This window comes from Notolabrus celidotus, chromosome 18 (genome assembly GCF_009762535.1).
Source record: "Notolabrus celidotus isolate fNotCel1 chromosome 18, fNotCel1.pri, whole genome shotgun sequence".
Classification (NCBI taxonomy): Eukaryota; Metazoa; Chordata; class Actinopteri; order Labriformes; family Labridae; genus Notolabrus; species Notolabrus celidotus.
The window spans coordinates 18334403-18353658 of record NC_048289.1 but is presented as its reverse complement, the minus strand read 5'-3'; the positions used below and the strand labels follow the sequence as shown (position 1 = coordinate 18353658).

The 19256-nt window shown below is 39.7% G+C and overlaps 2 protein-coding genes across 2 annotated transcripts in view; both read left to right on the top strand.

The window, feature by feature from the left end:
• The window catches only part of nhlrc2 (NHL repeat containing 2), a 34889-nt gene extending 28524 nt beyond the window's left edge, over window positions 1-6365 (top strand). The window contains exon 12 of the mRNA XM_034707321.1: window positions 3594-6365. Within this exon, the coding sequence (XP_034563212.1) occupies window positions 3594-3856 (263 nt within the window). The 3' untranslated portion in view covers window positions 3857-6365. The remainder of the gene's footprint in view (window positions 1-3593) is intronic.
• Window positions 6366-14698: 8333 nt separating this feature from the next.
• On the top strand, window positions 14699-16813 carry adrb1 (adrenoceptor beta 1). The gene has a single exon (XM_034708367.1). It carries the CDS (start codon window positions 14830-14832, stop codon window positions 16021-16023), a length of 1194 nt encoding a protein of 397 aa, XP_034564258.1. The 5' UTR covers window positions 14699-14829; the 3' UTR covers window positions 16024-16813.
• The last annotated feature ends 2443 nt before the right edge of the window (window positions 16814-19256 follow it).

The window sequence follows — 19256 nt, the reverse complement described above, 5'->3', positions numbered from 1 at the left end:
ATACAGTAAGGATTAAAAGGAATATACACACTTTCTGCATTTCCAGTTGAATCAGAATATGAATATACACTGAATTCACACATCATGCTCACACCACCATGGCACCGTGCACCTGTCCTTATTTAGTAATGAGAAAGTTGGCAACCCTAAATATCAAACTATCTTTTCGCTGGATGGTAAAAAAAAAAAGTATGATAAGGGATCATGTAAAAAATGACTACTTTTTTTTCTTTTCACCATACTAGCATTCAAACTGTAGGCTGTACTGTTCTACAACCCTCCAAACCTCCCCTACTTCGCTTTGTTAGGTCTGTGATCCAAAATACTGGAAGTGTAATGTGCTTAACTTTTCACTGCCCAACAAGCAAAGTCTGTCTCTGCCACACAGCAGATTATCGCTGAGGGATGACTCAGTCTGATCTGGGACAGTGAGTTTTTACATGGAGTTGGCAATGAAATAACTGACTCATACGGCTTTGAGGCTTTGTCCAATGTTATTAAATGGAAATCATCAGAAGTCTGACCCATGGCTTGTGTGTGAAGTGATTTGAGATACCATGTGGTTGATGGTCCATTCATTAGGTTTGGAACAAAAGTGTTTCCATCATTCAGAGCGTCGCTGCATGCATTCGGTGATATCAGCAGGCTATTTATAGAACATTTTGATAAGACGACATGCCTTGGTTCACATAATTAGCTAACAGGCTATGTTACGTGATCCGCCACTGTCCGATTATACTCAGTCTAGACGTATGCTGATCACATCAGAGCACAGGCAGGAATTTTAATGGATCAAGTTAGAACAGCACAGAATATGAAAGTTGTTTTTTAAGGGATCTTTTTTAAATAGCCTCCCTGGGACCTCATGTTAAGCATCAGCCTTATTAATCACCACTGGCATAGATGTGACGCTTTCTCTGGCACAATCTGTTCTAATACTTTAAGATGAAGTCTTTTCTTTTCTGACTTTCATTCATCTTTCAGTGGTCAAAACTCTTCGAATGCACGTCTATTTCTAAAAATACCCCTGTGATTCAGTACGGTCATGTCTTCATCTTCACTTTATTTGATTCAGTGAGGTTATTTGGGTTTCTGGCTAATGTTGTAGAGGACTCCATTTAGCAGTGAACTGCTCAGACTTGAGATGGAGCACAGAGAGCACCTTGTTGCACTCAATTTCCAAAAGTAGATGTCAAACAGACATTTTCATACAGATACAGGGCTTCTCTGATCTTTCAGAACAAAGCACATTGTAAGCTATCTTCTTTCAGCCATGAAGGGAGTGCATTTCAGGGGATGGCAAGGTGGGTCGTGTCTACCTTGACTGCTATAGGATGGATTGTCGTGATATGTCATACGGGCAGTCATTCTGCTCAGAGGATAAATCTCACTGATGCTGTGATTGGAAAACTTTTCATCCAGCTCCAACAGGGATAGACGTTTTTATGATCCCGAGTTAAATGTCAATTGGTGGAATAATTGCCATGACATTTTTTGGTGTCTTAAACCTTTGATCTAGCACCATCATCAGGCCAGCAGTTTACCTCGTCTACACACCTGGCCAGGGAGGCAGACTAATGTGCTATAACTTACTCTGGCAGATAGATCTGGTCCCTCTCAAGGTCAGACAGATTTTCACTGATTCAGGTCAGACCTATCAGAACAGTTCATCTAAGACTGGGCAGGCATAGTTGAAGCATTTTTGTAAACAACCAAGATGGCTACCACTGATGTGGAAGCTCTAAATGTACTCTTCTGCTGATGATAAACAAACTGAACAGTGGTTCAAGTCTCTTGATTACAGAACACCTGGAGTTAACCCAAAGTGCTAAACGATTTAGCTAAGATTAACACATGATATAGATTAAACATAACATATATAAATACAATGTTATCTGATATTATATGAGAGGGATAATGTGTAGTGAGCAGGTTGTTATAGCAGATTGGAACCCAGACACAGTGAGAATGACCACCACAGTTTTTTTACTTCTTTAACCTCTCCTGGATTTTCTTCTCTATTTTTGTCTCTCTTTAAAAAAAAAAGTTTTGTGATCAAATAGACTTTAATCAACCATTATCTTTTCTTTTTTTTCTCTTTTTTTTAGTTTATCTCAACAGGGACAGTGTACAGCCATTTATTTGTACCAGAGTTAGCTTGCAGCTAATTTACATCTGTAGTCCCTGGGCAGGAGACAGAGACAATGCCTCTGTTAAAAACAAACAGTACATCATTTAAACAGCTCCAAAATAATACATAACCAATATATAACAACAGGGATATATTCACATCAAAACTACCAACACAATAATAAAATATAAAAAGCTAAAAGCACTACACTATGAAGATCGTTATATTTGTGTGATGAGTACATGATTGGGTTGATAATAGACATGATTTCATCCTGGACTTAAATTCAGCAAAGCTGCAGCACTCTCTGATTTTACTCAGTAATGAGTTCCAAGCAGTTGTTGCTCTAACAGAGAGGGCTGATTTGCCAAATTCAGAAGATCTGTGGTGTATGACACAGTCACCTCTATTAGCTGTCCGAGTTGTTCTTCCATTATCTGCATGCAGTCATATAAACTCTTTTAACAGGGGAGCAGCCAGACCATTTATTTATCACTTTAAACACTAAACAAGCATCAGCAAAGCCCACAAAATTTTCAAAAGTTAAGAGATTACACTTCTGTATGATATTGCAGTAGTGATAACTTTTTGGCTTCTTGTCCAGTACTTTCTATACATTGATATAATTGCAGATAATCTACCTCATAATGTAATTAGAGCAGCATCCATAGCAACAGTGTGCTTTATGAAAATAGCAGACCATTGCTATGTGATATTGGCCAATCAAAATCAAGTATTTAATACAGCTGTGTGATACAATATCAACAACTGTTGCAAAACTAATCATAAACCAGAATCAAAGTTAGAAAGTGGAAAAAATCAATGAAACTATGTACATATCACTAAGAAATGATAACAAAGCAAAAATAATGCCTAAACATGGTCCATTATGCCTAGCATGTGTCATTTAGGCTGGCACTCATTGATAAGACTGTTTGGAAAAGAAAAGTTCCCTATAGGTACATTTCAACCAAGAGTTCCCGGGTCTTTTACCCCCCAGAACTACTTTCCCTGGATCTAAAAGGTTCCTGTGCCCCAACTGTTGTCTGCATTTCAGCTGCAGGCTGAAGTCCTGGGTAGATTGTGCAAATCAGGCCAGTGACGTATGGAGAAAAACAATTATATTGAATAATATTTTGAAATCTTAATAAAAAAACTAAACTAGTATGCATTCCCAGGAACTCCCTTTGTGTTTCAACAACTGTGAAAACTCCACAAACACCGTTAAGTTCAACTGAAAGTCCCAGAACCTTTGAAAAGTACTACCCCCCAAGCAGGGGCTTTTCAGGGGGGAGATTATCTACCCTTAAACTAAATTTAGACCCTGGTTCCTCTGGTCGAAACGCACGTAGATCAGGGGTAAAGTTCCTAGTTCGGGGGTAAAGTCACTAGTTCCGTCAGTATTGATTGTTCTCCACTGACAGAATTTTGAATTCTTTTTTTGTTTCCCTGTTTTTTACAGGTAATGAGTGGCTGCTGGGAGGCCAAGTAGTCACTGGTAGCATCTTGGACCTGTCAAAGCCTCTCACCATCTCAACCAAACTTCCAGCTGATATTAAGGACTCCAACTGCAATCCAAGCCTCACTCTGGGTGTGTGGGTGTACTACTGTCTGGAAACAAATAACACCTGTATGATGAAAGCTGCCTCTTTTACCCAGCCTCTTCAAATAAGTGCCACTCATGGAGATGGAGTCGTCACTGTGGCATTAGCTCATGACTTCTAAAACCTCTTAACTGTTTTAGGCGCAATAAGTACAGAATTTAAACGTTCTGAAACATCAGTTTTACCTTTTGGCTTTGCTTAGCAGAGAGCACAGACTGTTTCTGACTGTCACATCCAACAAAAATGCAGCTCATAAAAATCAAATTTTATGGGGAATTTCATTTCAGACTACTCCGGAGCTCTTTCCCTTGAAAATATAATGCATCAGTGCAGTTATTCATAAAACAACAAATGGGTACTTCCCAAGCATCCTCTAAAGGCTGCACGGAAAAGACAACTGCAGACTGAAAGTCTGTATGATAATATTTTCATGCAACAATTCCTCAAGGAAATGTGGACTAACAATAAGGAAGGAACAATAACTAAAACATCTATTTTTTATGAAACAGTTCTTCAAAGAAGTTACTGCCTTTATTAAACACTGTAACATGACTCCAATGAAAACTGAAAAAAAAAAAGATTTTCTATCAATTAAAAAGTATATATTTTTAACTTGCAGTTTATAATGACTGTGTCAGAGATGGGTAGAGAAATAAACAGATATTTGTGATTTAAGAGTATTGCAGTGGGAGTTAAGATACTGCTATATTGTATATAGAAAATAAAATAAAAATGTTAAACTTCTAATTAGCTTTATAATGTTGCCCTGGAATGCCAGATGGCTGAGTTTAAAAGACAAGAACATTTACTTGCAGATGTTAGGAACACCCAAATAATTAGTTTGAACAACTCCAAAAGAAGTAAAGGATTATCTCAGTTATTGAAAACCAACTGCAAAATCAGTGACAGATGCTGTTCGTGTATAAAATAGTCTATCGCAAAAGTTAATGGAGCTTCTTTTTGTCTCCTGAGTATTTAGAATCCTGCATTAGGAAGTTTTTTTTCTTCAAAAAGAGACAATTAAAGGAGTAAATATGTAACTCTGAGTAAGAGAAACTCTACCTCTCCTTACACAAGCAGTTGAATCCATAATGGAGATCCTTACACACTGCGACAACAGCACCAGAAAAAATCACAGCTTTCTACTTTCGTATTTATCCCACTTCTGGGTAGTAGCGGTGTCCCAGTGTGTCGTTTCACTTTGCCTTACAGCATTGCGGAACACCATATGTAAACACAGCAGGAGCACCCACACACACACACACACACACATGCTAACATGTACACATACAATGCTGTTCTGCCCTGCCAGCTCTATACATTGCTACAATCTTGTCCTTGTTACGCTTCTGTTACTACCACCACTGGATATCAGCAGCTGAACAACTTCCCTCAACCATCCTGGAACGCTCTGTGTGTTGCACATTGCAGACGAGGCATAACCAGGGCTTAAACTGGCAATCTGTAAAGCGGCTATCGAGTTATAGCCAGTTTCACAAAGATAGCATTTCTATTCCCTGAGAGGTTTTCAGTTGAATCATGAAGACTAGAAACCAAAAATAAAGTCAAACCTTTCCCTTTAATCTCGATCCAGGGACAGATGGAGAAAGTGGAAAAAGACAGAAATGAAACTGAAAGGTTAAGAAGAGGTTATCTATTCAAGTACTTACATTTGTTACACCATTAACAAACTAGACATGTCTAGCTTCAGGGTATTCAATAAAATCTCAACTGTGTAATTGTTTTAATAACATATTTCCATGTATGTATTTGTTTACATAAGTTTGTTCACTTACAGCTTTTTTTCTGTCCCTGTATGACTTATTTCAATTTTGATTTGCATTACTCATGACACAAAGAGCACTTTTGTTTTTCATCCATAAAATATTGCTCTCGTCTCGATAATGAATAAAGTGCCTGTTCTTCTTAAGTGGTAGCAACCTCCCGCAAACTGATTATACAGACTGACTTCAGCCTGTGCACCGTGAGAGATACTGCATAAAGAATGTCTCATTTGAAACATTTCTTTCTAGAATTAAATTCTCAATGTATGGCAATGCTCTGTTAATGTCATATGTTTGAAAATGTGGTGTGGTAATGTGGAAGTTGTCATCTTCCATCATTGGTTTTCAAAGTTATGAGCTGTTGTCTGAAATGAGCCTGAGAGTAATTTGATTATCGTTTCTGTCATCATGTCTCACATTGGAACTGTTCTTTCCAGACTTTGTTTTTATTTGGTTTGGACCACTTCGTCTGAATGTCTTGTGAGGAGGTGCTACTGTATGGATGGTGAGAAACTGATGACACTTAAACTGTATCAAAAGCAATAATATTAGCGTAATGGGAGGAATGCTTTGTTCCCACAGGTTATTTATTTCAAATTAACTGCAAACGATTTGCCAGCAGGTTTTCTCATCATTCTGGTATTATTTTAATGAACCATGAGCTGGAGTGGCGGCTTGTGGGCATTAAGTCCCTAATATTTTCAGTTTTCTTTTGGTTTCCACTCACTACACTGCCTTTTAGACACCTTTTGGCATGATTTGTTCTTCTCTGGGACTCTGTGTGTTACTACTCCTTAATGCTGCACTTTAAGATGCAAAGAACCAATAAAGCTTTTTTTATGTAGACTGGTTTGTGTGTGTAATGAATAGAGAGCATTGCTTCAAATCCAACCAAATTCTTCACATATCCACAGCATTGACGAATGAGTTCTTCAAGCATAGCTACACTAAGAAAAAACACATGTTAAAGGTTTGAGCTTTGCTTTGTGGGATATCATCTAAAGCCTTCATAAATTTGTCATATGCCCTAAAACATGAGACCTCCACAAAGGATTGTTTCCTGTTCACAAAATGCAGTAAATGCCTCACATTTGTCCCATTCCTGTAACCAAACATTCACACAGCTTTCACATTTAGAGTAATCACCACTTAACTGGCCATACATAGTACAGTTTAAGTCTTTGTGTTTAAGTGACAACTAGTAAACAAAAAGTACAACCAAAACTAGAAAGACCAGAATACTTCAAAGATTCAACCATAAACACAAAAGACGCTGGAACCACAGAATTTTCAAAAATGTCATCATTGCATCATCCATTTTTTTTGTTTGTTTGTTTAACTCAACCTTTGTAAGCACACGAAACATGCCAAATACACAGAACAAATAGCCTCTCGTGGTAGAAGGTGCCATCAATCAACACACCTGAGGTGATGGAGGACAAAAAAACCCAGGAGATAAGGCTGCAGCTGTTTAATATTTCTCTTAATGTCAACAAACCCAATGGAAACACTTGCAATGCCTTATACCATCTTTTGACACCCTGAGACCTCCCTACCCTGTCTCTGGCACTCAGCCCCAAAGTAATTACTCTCTACTCAAGTATGAAGTTTGGAAACTGATCACAAACTTATAGTTTAATTTATTTGGGGGTAAAAAAATAAAGACTAAATCATTTCCAAAAATAACGAAGGCACTAAGCTTTGAATATGTTTTGCCACTTGTTATTTACAACAGATTTTATTTTGCAAACCCAAGTGACAGCATGTTAGGACAAAAAGTACTTTTTAATACAATCAATTATTTGTTGTTTATCATCCTCAAATGGGATTTTTTGACCATTGAAAAAATAATAGAACATGTGTAAGTCATATTTGCTTTATTACTTAAATATACATATCATTAGACCTGTCACACTAAAATATAGTTTAGTCTTAGGGACAGAACATTTTTTATAAAATCCTATGTTGGAACACAATGTATAGCAAACCCATCAAAATAAACTGAAACATCTAGATCAGGGGTTCTCAAACTTTTTGGAGCCAGGGACCCCTTACAGGTGAGAAAATTGTCCATGGCCCCCTCATAGTTGTAACACAGATTAAGGACATTAGTTATGTGTCATGATCAAAAGCTGCGGCTCTGAGAGCCGATGCTTTATAGTGAATCAGAAGAGCCGGCTCGCATCGAGAGAGAGCCGGCTCCCAGTTTTTTCTTTTCGCTGCTTAGCTCTCTCAGTGCTCAGCCCCAGCTCTGCTCACAGCAGAACTTTGTTTTGATTGGTCAGCATGGCGGCCGTGCGGCCAATCACGTGAGGATATACGATACAGGTGATGGAGGGGAGGCTGTGTATCGTGGCTTCATCTGTTCCTTCCGAGAGAGTCTTCTTGAAGACAGGAAATACTCACTGAAAGGAGAAATCGGATCAGCCCATCTAAGCTGAGGCATCTGATTTTCTCAATGCCAACCCACACTGAGGACATAAATAATAATAGTTTGGTTCTGGTTCTGTTTCTGTTTGCTTGAGTTGGTTCTGGTTCTGTTTGCTTGAGTTTGGTTCTGGTTCTGGTTCTGTTTGCTTGAGTTTGGTTCTGGTTCTGGTTCTGGTTCTGTTTGCTTAAGTTTGGTTCTGGTTCTGGTTCGGTTCTGGTTCAGTTCTGGTTGCTTAGGTTTGGTTCTGGTTCTGTTTGCTTGAGTTTGGTTCTGTTTGCTTGAGTTTGGTTCTGGTTCTGTTTGCTTAAGTTAAGTTCTGGTTCCAACCCAAACCCTAACCTTTATCATAACCCTAACCCAAACCCAAACCCAAACCCTAACCCAAACCCAAACCCAAACCCTAATCCTAACCCTAACCCAAACCCAAACCCAAACCCTAACCCTAACCGTAACCCTAACCCAAACCCAAACCCTAACCCTAACCCAAACCCAAACCCTAACCCCTAATCATAACCCAAACCCTAATCCTAATCATAACCCAAACCCAAACCCTAACCCTAACCGCAACCCTAACCCAAACCCAAACCCAAACCCTAACCCTAACCGTAACCCTAACCCAAACCCAAACCCTAACCCTAACCCTAACCCAAACCCAAACCCTAATCATAACCCAAACCCTAATCCTAACCCAAATCCTAACCCCTAATCCTAATCCTAACCCTAACCCTAACCCTAACCCAACCCCAAACCCAAATCCTAACCCTAACCCTAATCCTAACCCTAATCCTAACCCTTACCCTAACCCTTACCCTAACCCTAATCCTAACCCTAATCCTAACCCTAATCCTAACCCTAATCACAAAAAAAGATAGCCCACAATATAAACAGCCAAAACCAATAAGTAGTCAGTCTGTAGTTTATCTGGATAAAACGTATTTGTTTTGTGTTATACTTTTTTTTTAATCAGTGTTTGACGTTAGCTAGCATTGCACACTGCTGTGGCTATAGAATAGCTACATAGCGCTCTCCGGATTTTTCCAGAAAATCATCTGAAGATAGAGATAATGATAGAAATACATTGAGATAATGATTTATCAGATTTCATTTGTCACACCACTGCAACCTGATATACACAGCAGTTCATTTTAACATCAGTTTGACCCTGAGCATGACATAGTGGAAATGGCGGCAGTGGGGCATGTTTATTTGGCAATACAGCACATTTTTGGAAATGCTTCACATAGTAAAGAGGTTAAGGTTGTAAAGAGTCCGGTGCATGAATCCAACTCCGTGGCTAGGGATTGTATAATTACTTTAAAAGTCATTACTGGCTCTCCTCTCTCCCTCCACTTGAATCTACGCCTGCTGTCTCATCCCTCAGTCCCCTTCAGCTGCTCCCCTCACCGTCACTTTGACAGCATCATTAACCCTGTGTGCTTCTGGCTGCTGTCTTTGCTGCCAAAGACCACACACACACACGGACACAGCCTCGATTAACATGCCCGCTATAAAAAAACCACCAAGTCTCTGCACTGGCACACTGACACGTTCACATTTAAGGGCTGTAATTAGGCGGTGCCACTTCCCCTGCTTTCCTCCATTGATGTCCAGCATGGTCATATGACAGATTAAAATAAACCCAAATTTAAAAGCAAGCAAACCGCTCAAGTTAGCTGTGTTGCTTTTTTATCAGAATGATCAGATAAGAGCAACATTGGGCACACAGCTTCTTTTACCAGCACAAAAAGGCTTATATAAGCTTTCTCAAGGGCTTGTTACCACTCTTATGACACTCATATGATGCATGAAACTATGTATAATTGTTCCTGACCCTTTAAAGTGTGAAAGATAAAAGGACTGATTTATGACTAGTTATGTAATGGTGTTAGGGAATTTGGGCTTAAAGCAATAACAATATGAAGGTTCAGGGGGAAATCACAGGGTTTTTTTTCAGGTGTTTAATTGCCAAAATATTTGTGCACTCTTCATTCTGGCTGAGTGGGCTCCATTAATTTTGCATCTGTTTATGAGATTAAATATGATTACCTAATATTTTCAACCTGTGAAACTATGTGGGAAGAATGTTAAAAAGTTCAAAGAGTTTTACAATGAGTAGTTCCCCCACAATACCTGAACGCATCATACCAGTTTGTCTGCTTCTTCTTCTTCTTTTGCATGCAAACTCTTTCAAAAATGAAATACAAGTTTGTCCTTTGACTCTGTGCTGGTGTTGACACATGAGGTCAAGCTGCTAAGTCAAGTTGAACTGGCTCCTCTTCCCTTGACTCTGGTTTGCAAAACTTGCATGATGATATGTGGGAGGTAGCTGCTGTTCAGTGGCTGAGAGCACTTTGTAGTTATACTTTGATAAAAGTGAGAGAACAGTTACACAGAAATGTGGAAATTTGAAGAGGAGCAAATGCTATAAATGTTGCCTCTAAGAGAAATCAATTCAGCAGAAGAGATGAGAATTTGTTACAAGGGTTTGAGAGCAGTATTTCAGAGGTAACAGCAATTTGAACTACATTTGATCTGCTTGGAATTCATCAGTAAATCCACCTGAATCACTCACCTCCAATGGTACCCATCCCTGCAGGTGGTTTTGGTTTTATTGTAAAGATTTTGAGATTGTTACAAATGAAATGACATTTCAAAAGTTTTCATCAATAAATCATGTGTTTTTATAGCTTGTGCAGACTTCACTGCAAACAGTTTGATTTGGACTTCTTTCTATCTAAGCAGACATCCGGCAGACATCAGCGCGGATGGAGCCAAGATTTTAGAAAACTTTGCGTCACAAGACCAAATCCTCCCAAGGCAGCCCCCCTGACTCAGACACAAAAATATGGCAATAATTCATTCCCCACACTACATTAAGTTGAGATAAGCACTGGATCTACTTTGGCTTTATATCTTTAATTTTTTGTTGGTTTAAAATTAGTCAAATGTAATATATCTTATCCTTTCGAAGACTTTGACTCTTTTAATTCAACATGAGTAATAATGTGCATCATAGGATAAGAAATAAGTGACTTGATTTCAAAATAGTAATTTTCCAGAGTATATATAACAGTCCTAGGCAATTTATATGGAAAAAGGATTTACAAGTTAAAAAAAAAAAACTATGCTTTTGTTTCTCTCTCTCTTTCTCTCTCTTTTTCTCTGTTTTATTTTGTATTTAAAAAGTTATAAAGGGGTGCTGGTGGCCTAGCGGTCTAAGCGCCCCACATACAGAGGCTATGGTCCTCGTCGGCAGAGGTTACAGGTTCGATTCCAGGTTCGTTTCCAGCCTCGAGCATTTACTGCATGTCTTCCCCCTCTCTCTTCTACCCACATTGCCTGTCTCTCTTCAGCTGTCCTATCCATAAAGGCATAAAATGCCCCAAAAAAAAGTTACAAATGTTTGGATTCAGATTGTGCCGCTGATCCTGTGCAGCCCTGTCTGATGATAAGTGGCCATACAGTCCAGTAAATCAATGTAAGGTAACCCAAAAGTTAGTCTGAGTTTATTTGATTATGTATAAATAGTCAATTAAGATGAGACAAATGTATTCATTTTAATATTAATCATAAACCCTTGATGGTATTTCATTGTTGGAAACTGAAACACAACTTTATAATAAACTAGCTCAATTTTTGAAGCATAACCTATGCAAATGGCTAAAAAAAATACAACAGAAAAAACACACATTGAGCTACCACTGCACAGGGGTATTGACACAAAATGAAGCAGGATTGCAGCAGGTCATTTTTTGCTCCCTATATAAGCAACCCGTTTCTTTTAGAAGTACTAGAGATACAGCCTCCTGACTTGAAGGTGACTATGACTCCCTGAGGTCTACCTCCATGTTACATTGCTGTTGACTCTGAGATGAGCTTTGTTGGGTCATCGTGTCAAAGCCTCTGGGTCTGGGTCGCCAGGTTCACAAACAGGCATGTCAATCAGCAGAGAGAAAAACAAGGCGCTTCGGCTGTGTCATCCATCTTTGTGTGCGCTCTGTGTGTGACAGGGCTGGCGATAATGCTTCATCTGAACTGATGATCAAGAATGATATCCTTGTGTTCAGATTCAAAAGTTTTGCATCTCACTCAGAAAGGGAATGTTTGCAGATTCCATTTCTACATATTTTAAATCAAATGAATAAGGTTTAATCTCTGAGTCCACCTCTTAATAACTGATGTTTCTCATTTTTTTATTGACATTTTTTTTCATTACATACATGAACAGTCAAGAATATAGACAAAGACTCATCCAGCATACACACACACAAAACAAAACAAAACACAACCTACCCCATCTGCCCGTACCAAAATCAATTGGCAAGTGTGCAAAATCAATTAAATTAAATTAGCCAATTGTGATTCCCACAGTTTCTTTTAGAGAAAGTCCACGTTAACATCCCTGTTGATAGCCATGTATGGCTCCCAGAGCTGAATAAAGTCTTTCAGTTTGCCTTTGACAATATATGTCAGTCTTTTTGACAGCTTTTAATTTTGTTGACATTTGTATTCAGAGCCCAGCACCATTTAACAATTTTCTTAGCTTGTATTTTTAGGTCACAGCAGATGGCTGTTTACCAATCTAAGCACCAGTCTGGATGTCCTCAGGGCTTCTGCCTGTTCAAAGGAAGTTTTCCTGGTTATGTTGCAAAGCGCTTGCTCGTGGTGAATTTACATTGGGTCTTTGATAATAGAATAAGAAAAGCCTGCATGGTCCTGCTCTTTATGTGAAGAGTCATGAGAAAACTTTGTTGTAGTTTGGAACCATTGGCACAAGAAAAATGAAAGTTGATTGATTGATAGTAGCTCATATATTTGAAATGACCTACAGCAAACTTGGACACGCTGTTTCTGTAATTCTGCATATAATGACTAGTCTGGCTGTTGGTCAATAGCTAATTTAAAAAGTTTCATGTAATCCAGATGTAGATCTGCAGCCTAGGCTGACCTTGTGTCCCTGGTATGTACTCTTTGTGATAAAAATATAAAAATGAACAAGTGGAATAACAAATCTTGTTTTGGATGGCAAGTGATAAAAACAGGGAAATCCCTGTAGTTCATGATGCCATAGTCGATTTTAGATTTCCATATTTGGATTCTTATGTACCCAAAGCCTGGCAGATTGTTGGCAGATATCAGTCTCAGACAGTGCCAGGTAGGCTGAAGAGATTAAGGAGGGTTGTTAAAGGCACATTAGGAAGGTACAATCAGGAAAAATGCATTAAAGCACCTGTGAGAAATTGTCTGCTAGCAATGATAAAGACTGAAACTGATGTAATTGTCTTTTTATGACCAACAAAAGCAAACATGACTATTAGAGAGAAAACTGTTTTTTTTTGTATTTATTTTATAGCAGGCTGTAACCCCAAATGTGAGGTAGGTTTCAGGTGAGGTGATAAACAGCCTGCTATAGAAACAACCCTTTTTATTTGTTTCTAAGCCAAAGATTCATTGTCAGTTACACATAATTACACATGTCAGCAAATACTACTCAAGACGTAATCAATATTTTTAATGTGCCCAAAGGAGGTGCCAAATTTTGAAATAACTCAAAAGTTCCTCACAGGAGCTTTAACAAATAAAGGCAAACCTGCACTAATATCATGAAATTAATTATTCTCATGGGTCTTCTGTGTGTAAATATTTGGAAGAAGTTGAAACACAACTCACAAATTTAGATTGTGCACATCAAAAGGCTGACACACTTTATGATGAATGGCGTGTATCAATCAATCAGACTTTATTTATAAAGCTCTTTTCATACAATGACATTGTAACACAAAGTGCTGTACATAAAAACAACCTAAAATAGAATAAATTAAGGAAAAGATCCCACCCCAGCCCACAATCCTAAGGTTAAGAACACAATATATGCAGCAATAGTAATAAAAATAAAATAAATAAATGAAAAATAAAAAAGAAGTTGCTGAATGAACTGAGGAAACGCTCTCATGATATCTTCATGAGGAAACACTGGAGGTAAAATAAGATGCTAAAACTCAACACAGGAACTTTAAATCACCAAAATAAAATACATTTCTAAGATGATAAAACACTAAAATATTAAACCATTACAAGAACATAAGATGCCATACTTTAAATAAAAAAATAAGTACATAAACAAATAAAGTAGAATAAAAGTGACTAAAATTTGAAATAGTTAATAAATTAATCATTTCATTAATTAATTAAACTGTCAATAATAAAAATGAAACTCAGTTAAAAGCAAGACTAAAAAGGTAGGTCTTGAGTTTGCTCTTAGAAATATTTATGCTCTGTGTAGCCCTCATCTTGTGATTAATCATAAGCCTTCATAGGGTAATACACATCAAACAATCATCCTAAAACATAAAAAACAAATCTTCAGCTGTGCACCTCTCCTACATTGAAATTAGCTGACAAGAAATGAAAATTTCATTGAGAAAAAAAAGGCTCTGTTATATCATTTCTGGTGAGAAAAGTAATGGGAACAACATGTAATAGTATTGAGATGTTGGGGGGTTAAACATTTCTATACATATGTAACTCAAGGTTAAAAAATAGCAACTTAAAGCTGTCCAAAATGTCGGTCATCTACCTTCAATAAAGTGTTTCAATTCTTAATCTCCTTCCAGGTGTTGTTTGTTCATCTGCTTCATTGTTAAGAATTTGCTGAACGGCGCTGATTGGTCCTCAGGAGCTCTGATGTCACCGCCTGCTCTGATGTCCCGTCCAGTACAGCAGCTCGCGCAGGCTGAACAGCAGAGAGAGGAGCTCCAGGTGGAGTTGGCGCGCTACTGGAGTACAGAGAACAGTGGCCCGTGCAGACAAAGAAAAAGGCTGCCTTGCACTTGCCTGGATGAACCCGTACTGGTCCCAGACTCAGCGCAGCAGCCCGTCATGGGGGACGGCGGCGCGTCCTCGCCGGTGAACTTCCAGAATGGCTCCGGGAGCGGCGCGTCCGACGCACCGGGCTCCAACACGGCCGCGTCCGAGCAGTGGATGGCGGGGATGAGCCTGGTGATGGGTGTGATCGTCTTGTTTATCGTACTTGGGAATATTCTGGTGATAGTAGCTATAGCCAGGACGCAGAGGCTTCAGACGATCACTAATGTGTTCATTGTGTCTCTGGCGAGCGCGGACCTCATCATGGGGCTACTAGTGGTGCCGTTTGGTGCCGCGCTCGAGGTGCGCGGCTCCTGGCAGTACGGCACCTTTTTCTGTGAGTTCTGGATCTCAGTGGATGTCCTCTGCGTCACCGCCAGCATCGAGACCCTGTGCGTTATTGCCATTGACAGATATGTGGCCATCACGTCGCCTTTCCGCTATCAAAGCTTATTAACCAAAGCTCGCGCCAAAGCGGTGGTGTGCATAGTCTGGGCAATCTCTGCGCTCGTGTCCTTCCTCCCCATCCTCATGCACTGGTCCCGGGACAGCGTGGACACAACTTGCTACGATGACCCTGAATGTTGCGACTTTGTCACAAACAGAGCTTATGCCATCTCTTCATCCATCATATCCTTTTACATTCCTCTTCTGGTCATGATTTTTGTTTACGCCAGAGTGTACAGAGAGGCGAAAAAGCAGCTGAGGAAGATCGACAAGTGCGAGGGCAGGTTTCACAACACATTAACTGGCCTGACCTCCAAGTGCAAGAAGAGGCCGTCTAAGATCCTCGCACTGAGGGAGCAGAAGGCTCTAAAAACACTGGGCATCATCATGGGGACGTTTACACTATGCTGGCTGCCTTTCTTTATTGTCAACGTGGTGCGGGTGTTTAACGCAGACGTGGTGGACAAGGACCTTTTCGTGTTTCTGAACTGGCTGGGGTACGTGAATTCTGCTTTTAACCCCATCATTTACTGTCGGAGCCCGGATTTCAGGAAGGCTTTCAAGAGGTTGCTGTGCTGCCCGAGGCAGGCCGACCGCAGGCTGCACATCAGCTCCTGCGACCTGTCCCGATGCTCCGGAGGGTTCGTCGCGGCTCTGGATCCTGGCACACTGGGGATGTGGTCGGATTGTGGAGCCTTGGATAACAGTGACAGCAGCCTAGTGGGGGGTGTAAAGCTGTCACACTCTGAATCTCAGCTGTGAATTTAAAACAATTGAACTTTTGGTAGGATCATGACAAACTGTGACTGTAATGGGCGTTTTCTCTTTGAGCATGGATGTCTTTTTGGGAAAGGTTTGCGCACGAACTTGTTGTATACTTGAGCCTATTTTATGTATTTAATGTATTTAAAAGCCATATTTAAAACGAAGATCGGGGCGATATCAACAAAGCTCTGAAAGTTTATGAGATTATGTAATCTGCCCACAAACTGCGACCCCTAAATCTTATTATAGGCTGATTGAATGAATAAAAATAGACGCAGGTACTAAAAACAGGACTTTTTGTTTTGTTGAATCTGAAATCTGATGCTGCATTTACTAGATAATCAATATGAAGGAATGGGGTTTGTATCCCCATCCTTTGAATTAACCCACAGGGGGCAATTCCCCCCCGGCGCACTATAACAAATATTTATGAATAAGCTTTGGACAGGCGCGAGGCATTTGACTGTACTCCTGTAGTGCTCACAATGTGTTTCACCGTTTTACCTCACGGCCATCGACAAGTGCAATTTGTACGGCAGGTATTTGTTTATATTAAACATTAATGTAAATAAAAAAAGAAGTGTATTTATTCCACTCTGTCCTTTTACAACTAAGTGATTGAACGTGGGACTGATTCCCACGCTCTTTGTACATATTAGATTAAGTGGTGTTTAGTACTGAAGTGAGGAATTTGAGCCTCTCTCTTTGTCTTTCTCATTTAAGCTTTACATGCTGTTGTCAGGTGGTGTGTTTACTCCTGTGAAATAAAAGGACGTTCCATTGTTAATTATAGTGTTTGAGCTTTATTTGGATTTTAATTCCAACATAACTTAAATACTTAAAATCCTATCACCAAAGATGCCTGAGCAGAAGCCTTTTCACTCTGATCTTACTGTGTACTCCGCTTCATTCACAAATACCACGGACTGAAAATGGAACCAGAGATAAGCAGTTAGGCTTAGTTTTGGAGGATTCGTGCTATTTGCAGTGCTTAAACGCTTGTGTGATTGTTGGACTGCTGAGAGCAGCTGGATTCTGATTGGCCCCTATGGAGAGATGAGTCACTAAAGTCTGCTTTTTGAACCTTGGGTTTCATAAACATTTATGAGCAGTCCATTATTATGACTCCATGTTAATCTATTTTCAGCAGCGCTTGAAAACAGATTAATTCACACCTGAATTATTTAGTGCAAAACCCAATTGTGAAACAACTGTATTATAGTTGCTTTGAGATAAAGAACATCTGCTGTTACTAGAAGCAGTGGCGGTTCTGGGGAGGGGCCAACAGGGGCCAGCACCCCTGTAAAACTGAACCTGGCCCCCCCCTGTGCCCCCCCCCCCCCTCCACACCCAAAAAATATTATACAATAAAAAAAGCTTCAGTATCGCGCCGATGTTACAGGCGGAACACATGCGTGTGGCACTTGGTTCCAGTCCCTTAGAGCGCTAAGGGACTCATGTTGAGTGTAAACAGCCAAACAGCTGCTGTCAGTCTGCATTTTGATATAGTACACAGTACTATATTTGTCTAGTATATATGGATGCACTGATGTTTTGCCAGTTTGTTCCCAGCCGGTCCTCGCCCTTCTAAGTCTCTTTTGTCAGGGTTCAATGTGTCCCTCTGACAACACCCTTGGCCCCATCCTGGCCCCCCCAGTAAAATTGGTCTAGAACCGCCACTGACTAGAAGACAACGTGATTGTACAGAAGCCTGAAGTGGACATGCATCCACATGTTTTATATACCGCGTTTTCCCATGATGTCAAGTTATTGTCAGTGGCTTTCTTAAGATCTGGACTCATTTATCTCAAGATAAAAAAGCTGATTTTCTCATTTTAAGTGGCGGTTGTGGCTCAGTGGTTGATGATTTGTTAGGGGTTCAATCCAAGGCCCTGCTGCCCGCATGCCAAGTTGTCCTTGTGCAAGACATTGAACCCAAAAACTGCCCCCAGTGGCTGTGCCAGCTGTGTGTGATGGGATTAGCTCAACCTGATGGATGCTTCATCTTGCAGCCTCTGCCATCCGTGTATGAATGTGGCGCGAATGAGTGAATGTGACATGTCATGTAAATGCACTTTCAGTGGCCAGAAGACTAGAGCAATCACTATTTAAACACTGACCATTATAGTAGATTAAATTATTTCTATGTCGTGAGATGACAAGGCTTGTTTTCCTGTGATATGAGATAATTTTCTAAATCATAACAATAGGTTGTTCAATGAGATAGGCCAGAGTGACATGGCCTGCAGCCATTACCCACATTGAGATATGTTAAGTCTGTCCCTGTGTTTGTTTTGTGCCTTTGCAACTCTTGAAGTCTTAAGAAAATAACAGACAGTCCCTTGTTATCACAGGGAAACAGTGTATATAGAATTTATGGATGCATGTCTGCCTAAGGCTTCTGTACCACCATAAAAAAATGTTTTGGCTATATATATGGTCTTTGCACTTAATCACTTGGTTTAGTCTGTTGCAACATGTGTTTTAAAGCTCCATGTTTACACAAGTTCACTGTCCTTTTTTAAACTTTGTGAGGAGCAAGCGACACTAGCAACCCAAAGTTACATCTCAACATGTTACTAAGACAAATATTGAATAGAAATGACAAAAATCCATAAACCTGAGTTATTCTGCCGTTGGTATTGCTAATGCAATTGGTATTGCTTCATTTTACACAATGTAACTTTGTTGTTATTGTCGTTTAGAGCCTCAATGCCTCTGACACTTACAATCTCAATGGCTAGCACAAGCCCTCTGTACTAGCGTGGAGTTATAAACCTAAAAAACACAAGCTTGATGACATCACCATGGTTATATGGTCATATAGCTTTTTCCACAGGTTAATTTAAATCAGAATTCATCTTCATGGTTATTAAGATTACTTTTAAAGGTACAGTGTGGAAATGGGAATGTTTAACACCACTGGTCACCCCTCCTGTCAGTGAAGCAACAGTGGCCTTCGAGGGATAGAAGCTCCTGTACTGCATGATAACTATAGTCCTCCATTTGTCAGGTGTTTAGAAATGTAAGATGTTCAAGAAGACAAAGTCTTTCACATACAACAACAACAACCACTCTCTTCTTCTTACTCTAACAACCGGCACATTTTTGACAAAAAAAAAAAAAGAGAAAGCGCCAGCTGTATAGTTTGTCTGTTTTGTGCTACCATAAAAATATGGCAGTGCAATATGGCGGCCTCCATGGAAGGGGACCCGCTCCTTATGTAAATA

What these genes read in the sequence shown, in the direction of transcription:
- adrb1 (XM_034708367.1), top strand. Translation starts at nt 14,830, where the DNA reads ATGGGGGACGGCGGCGCGTCCTCGCCGGTGAACTTCCAGAATGGCTCC.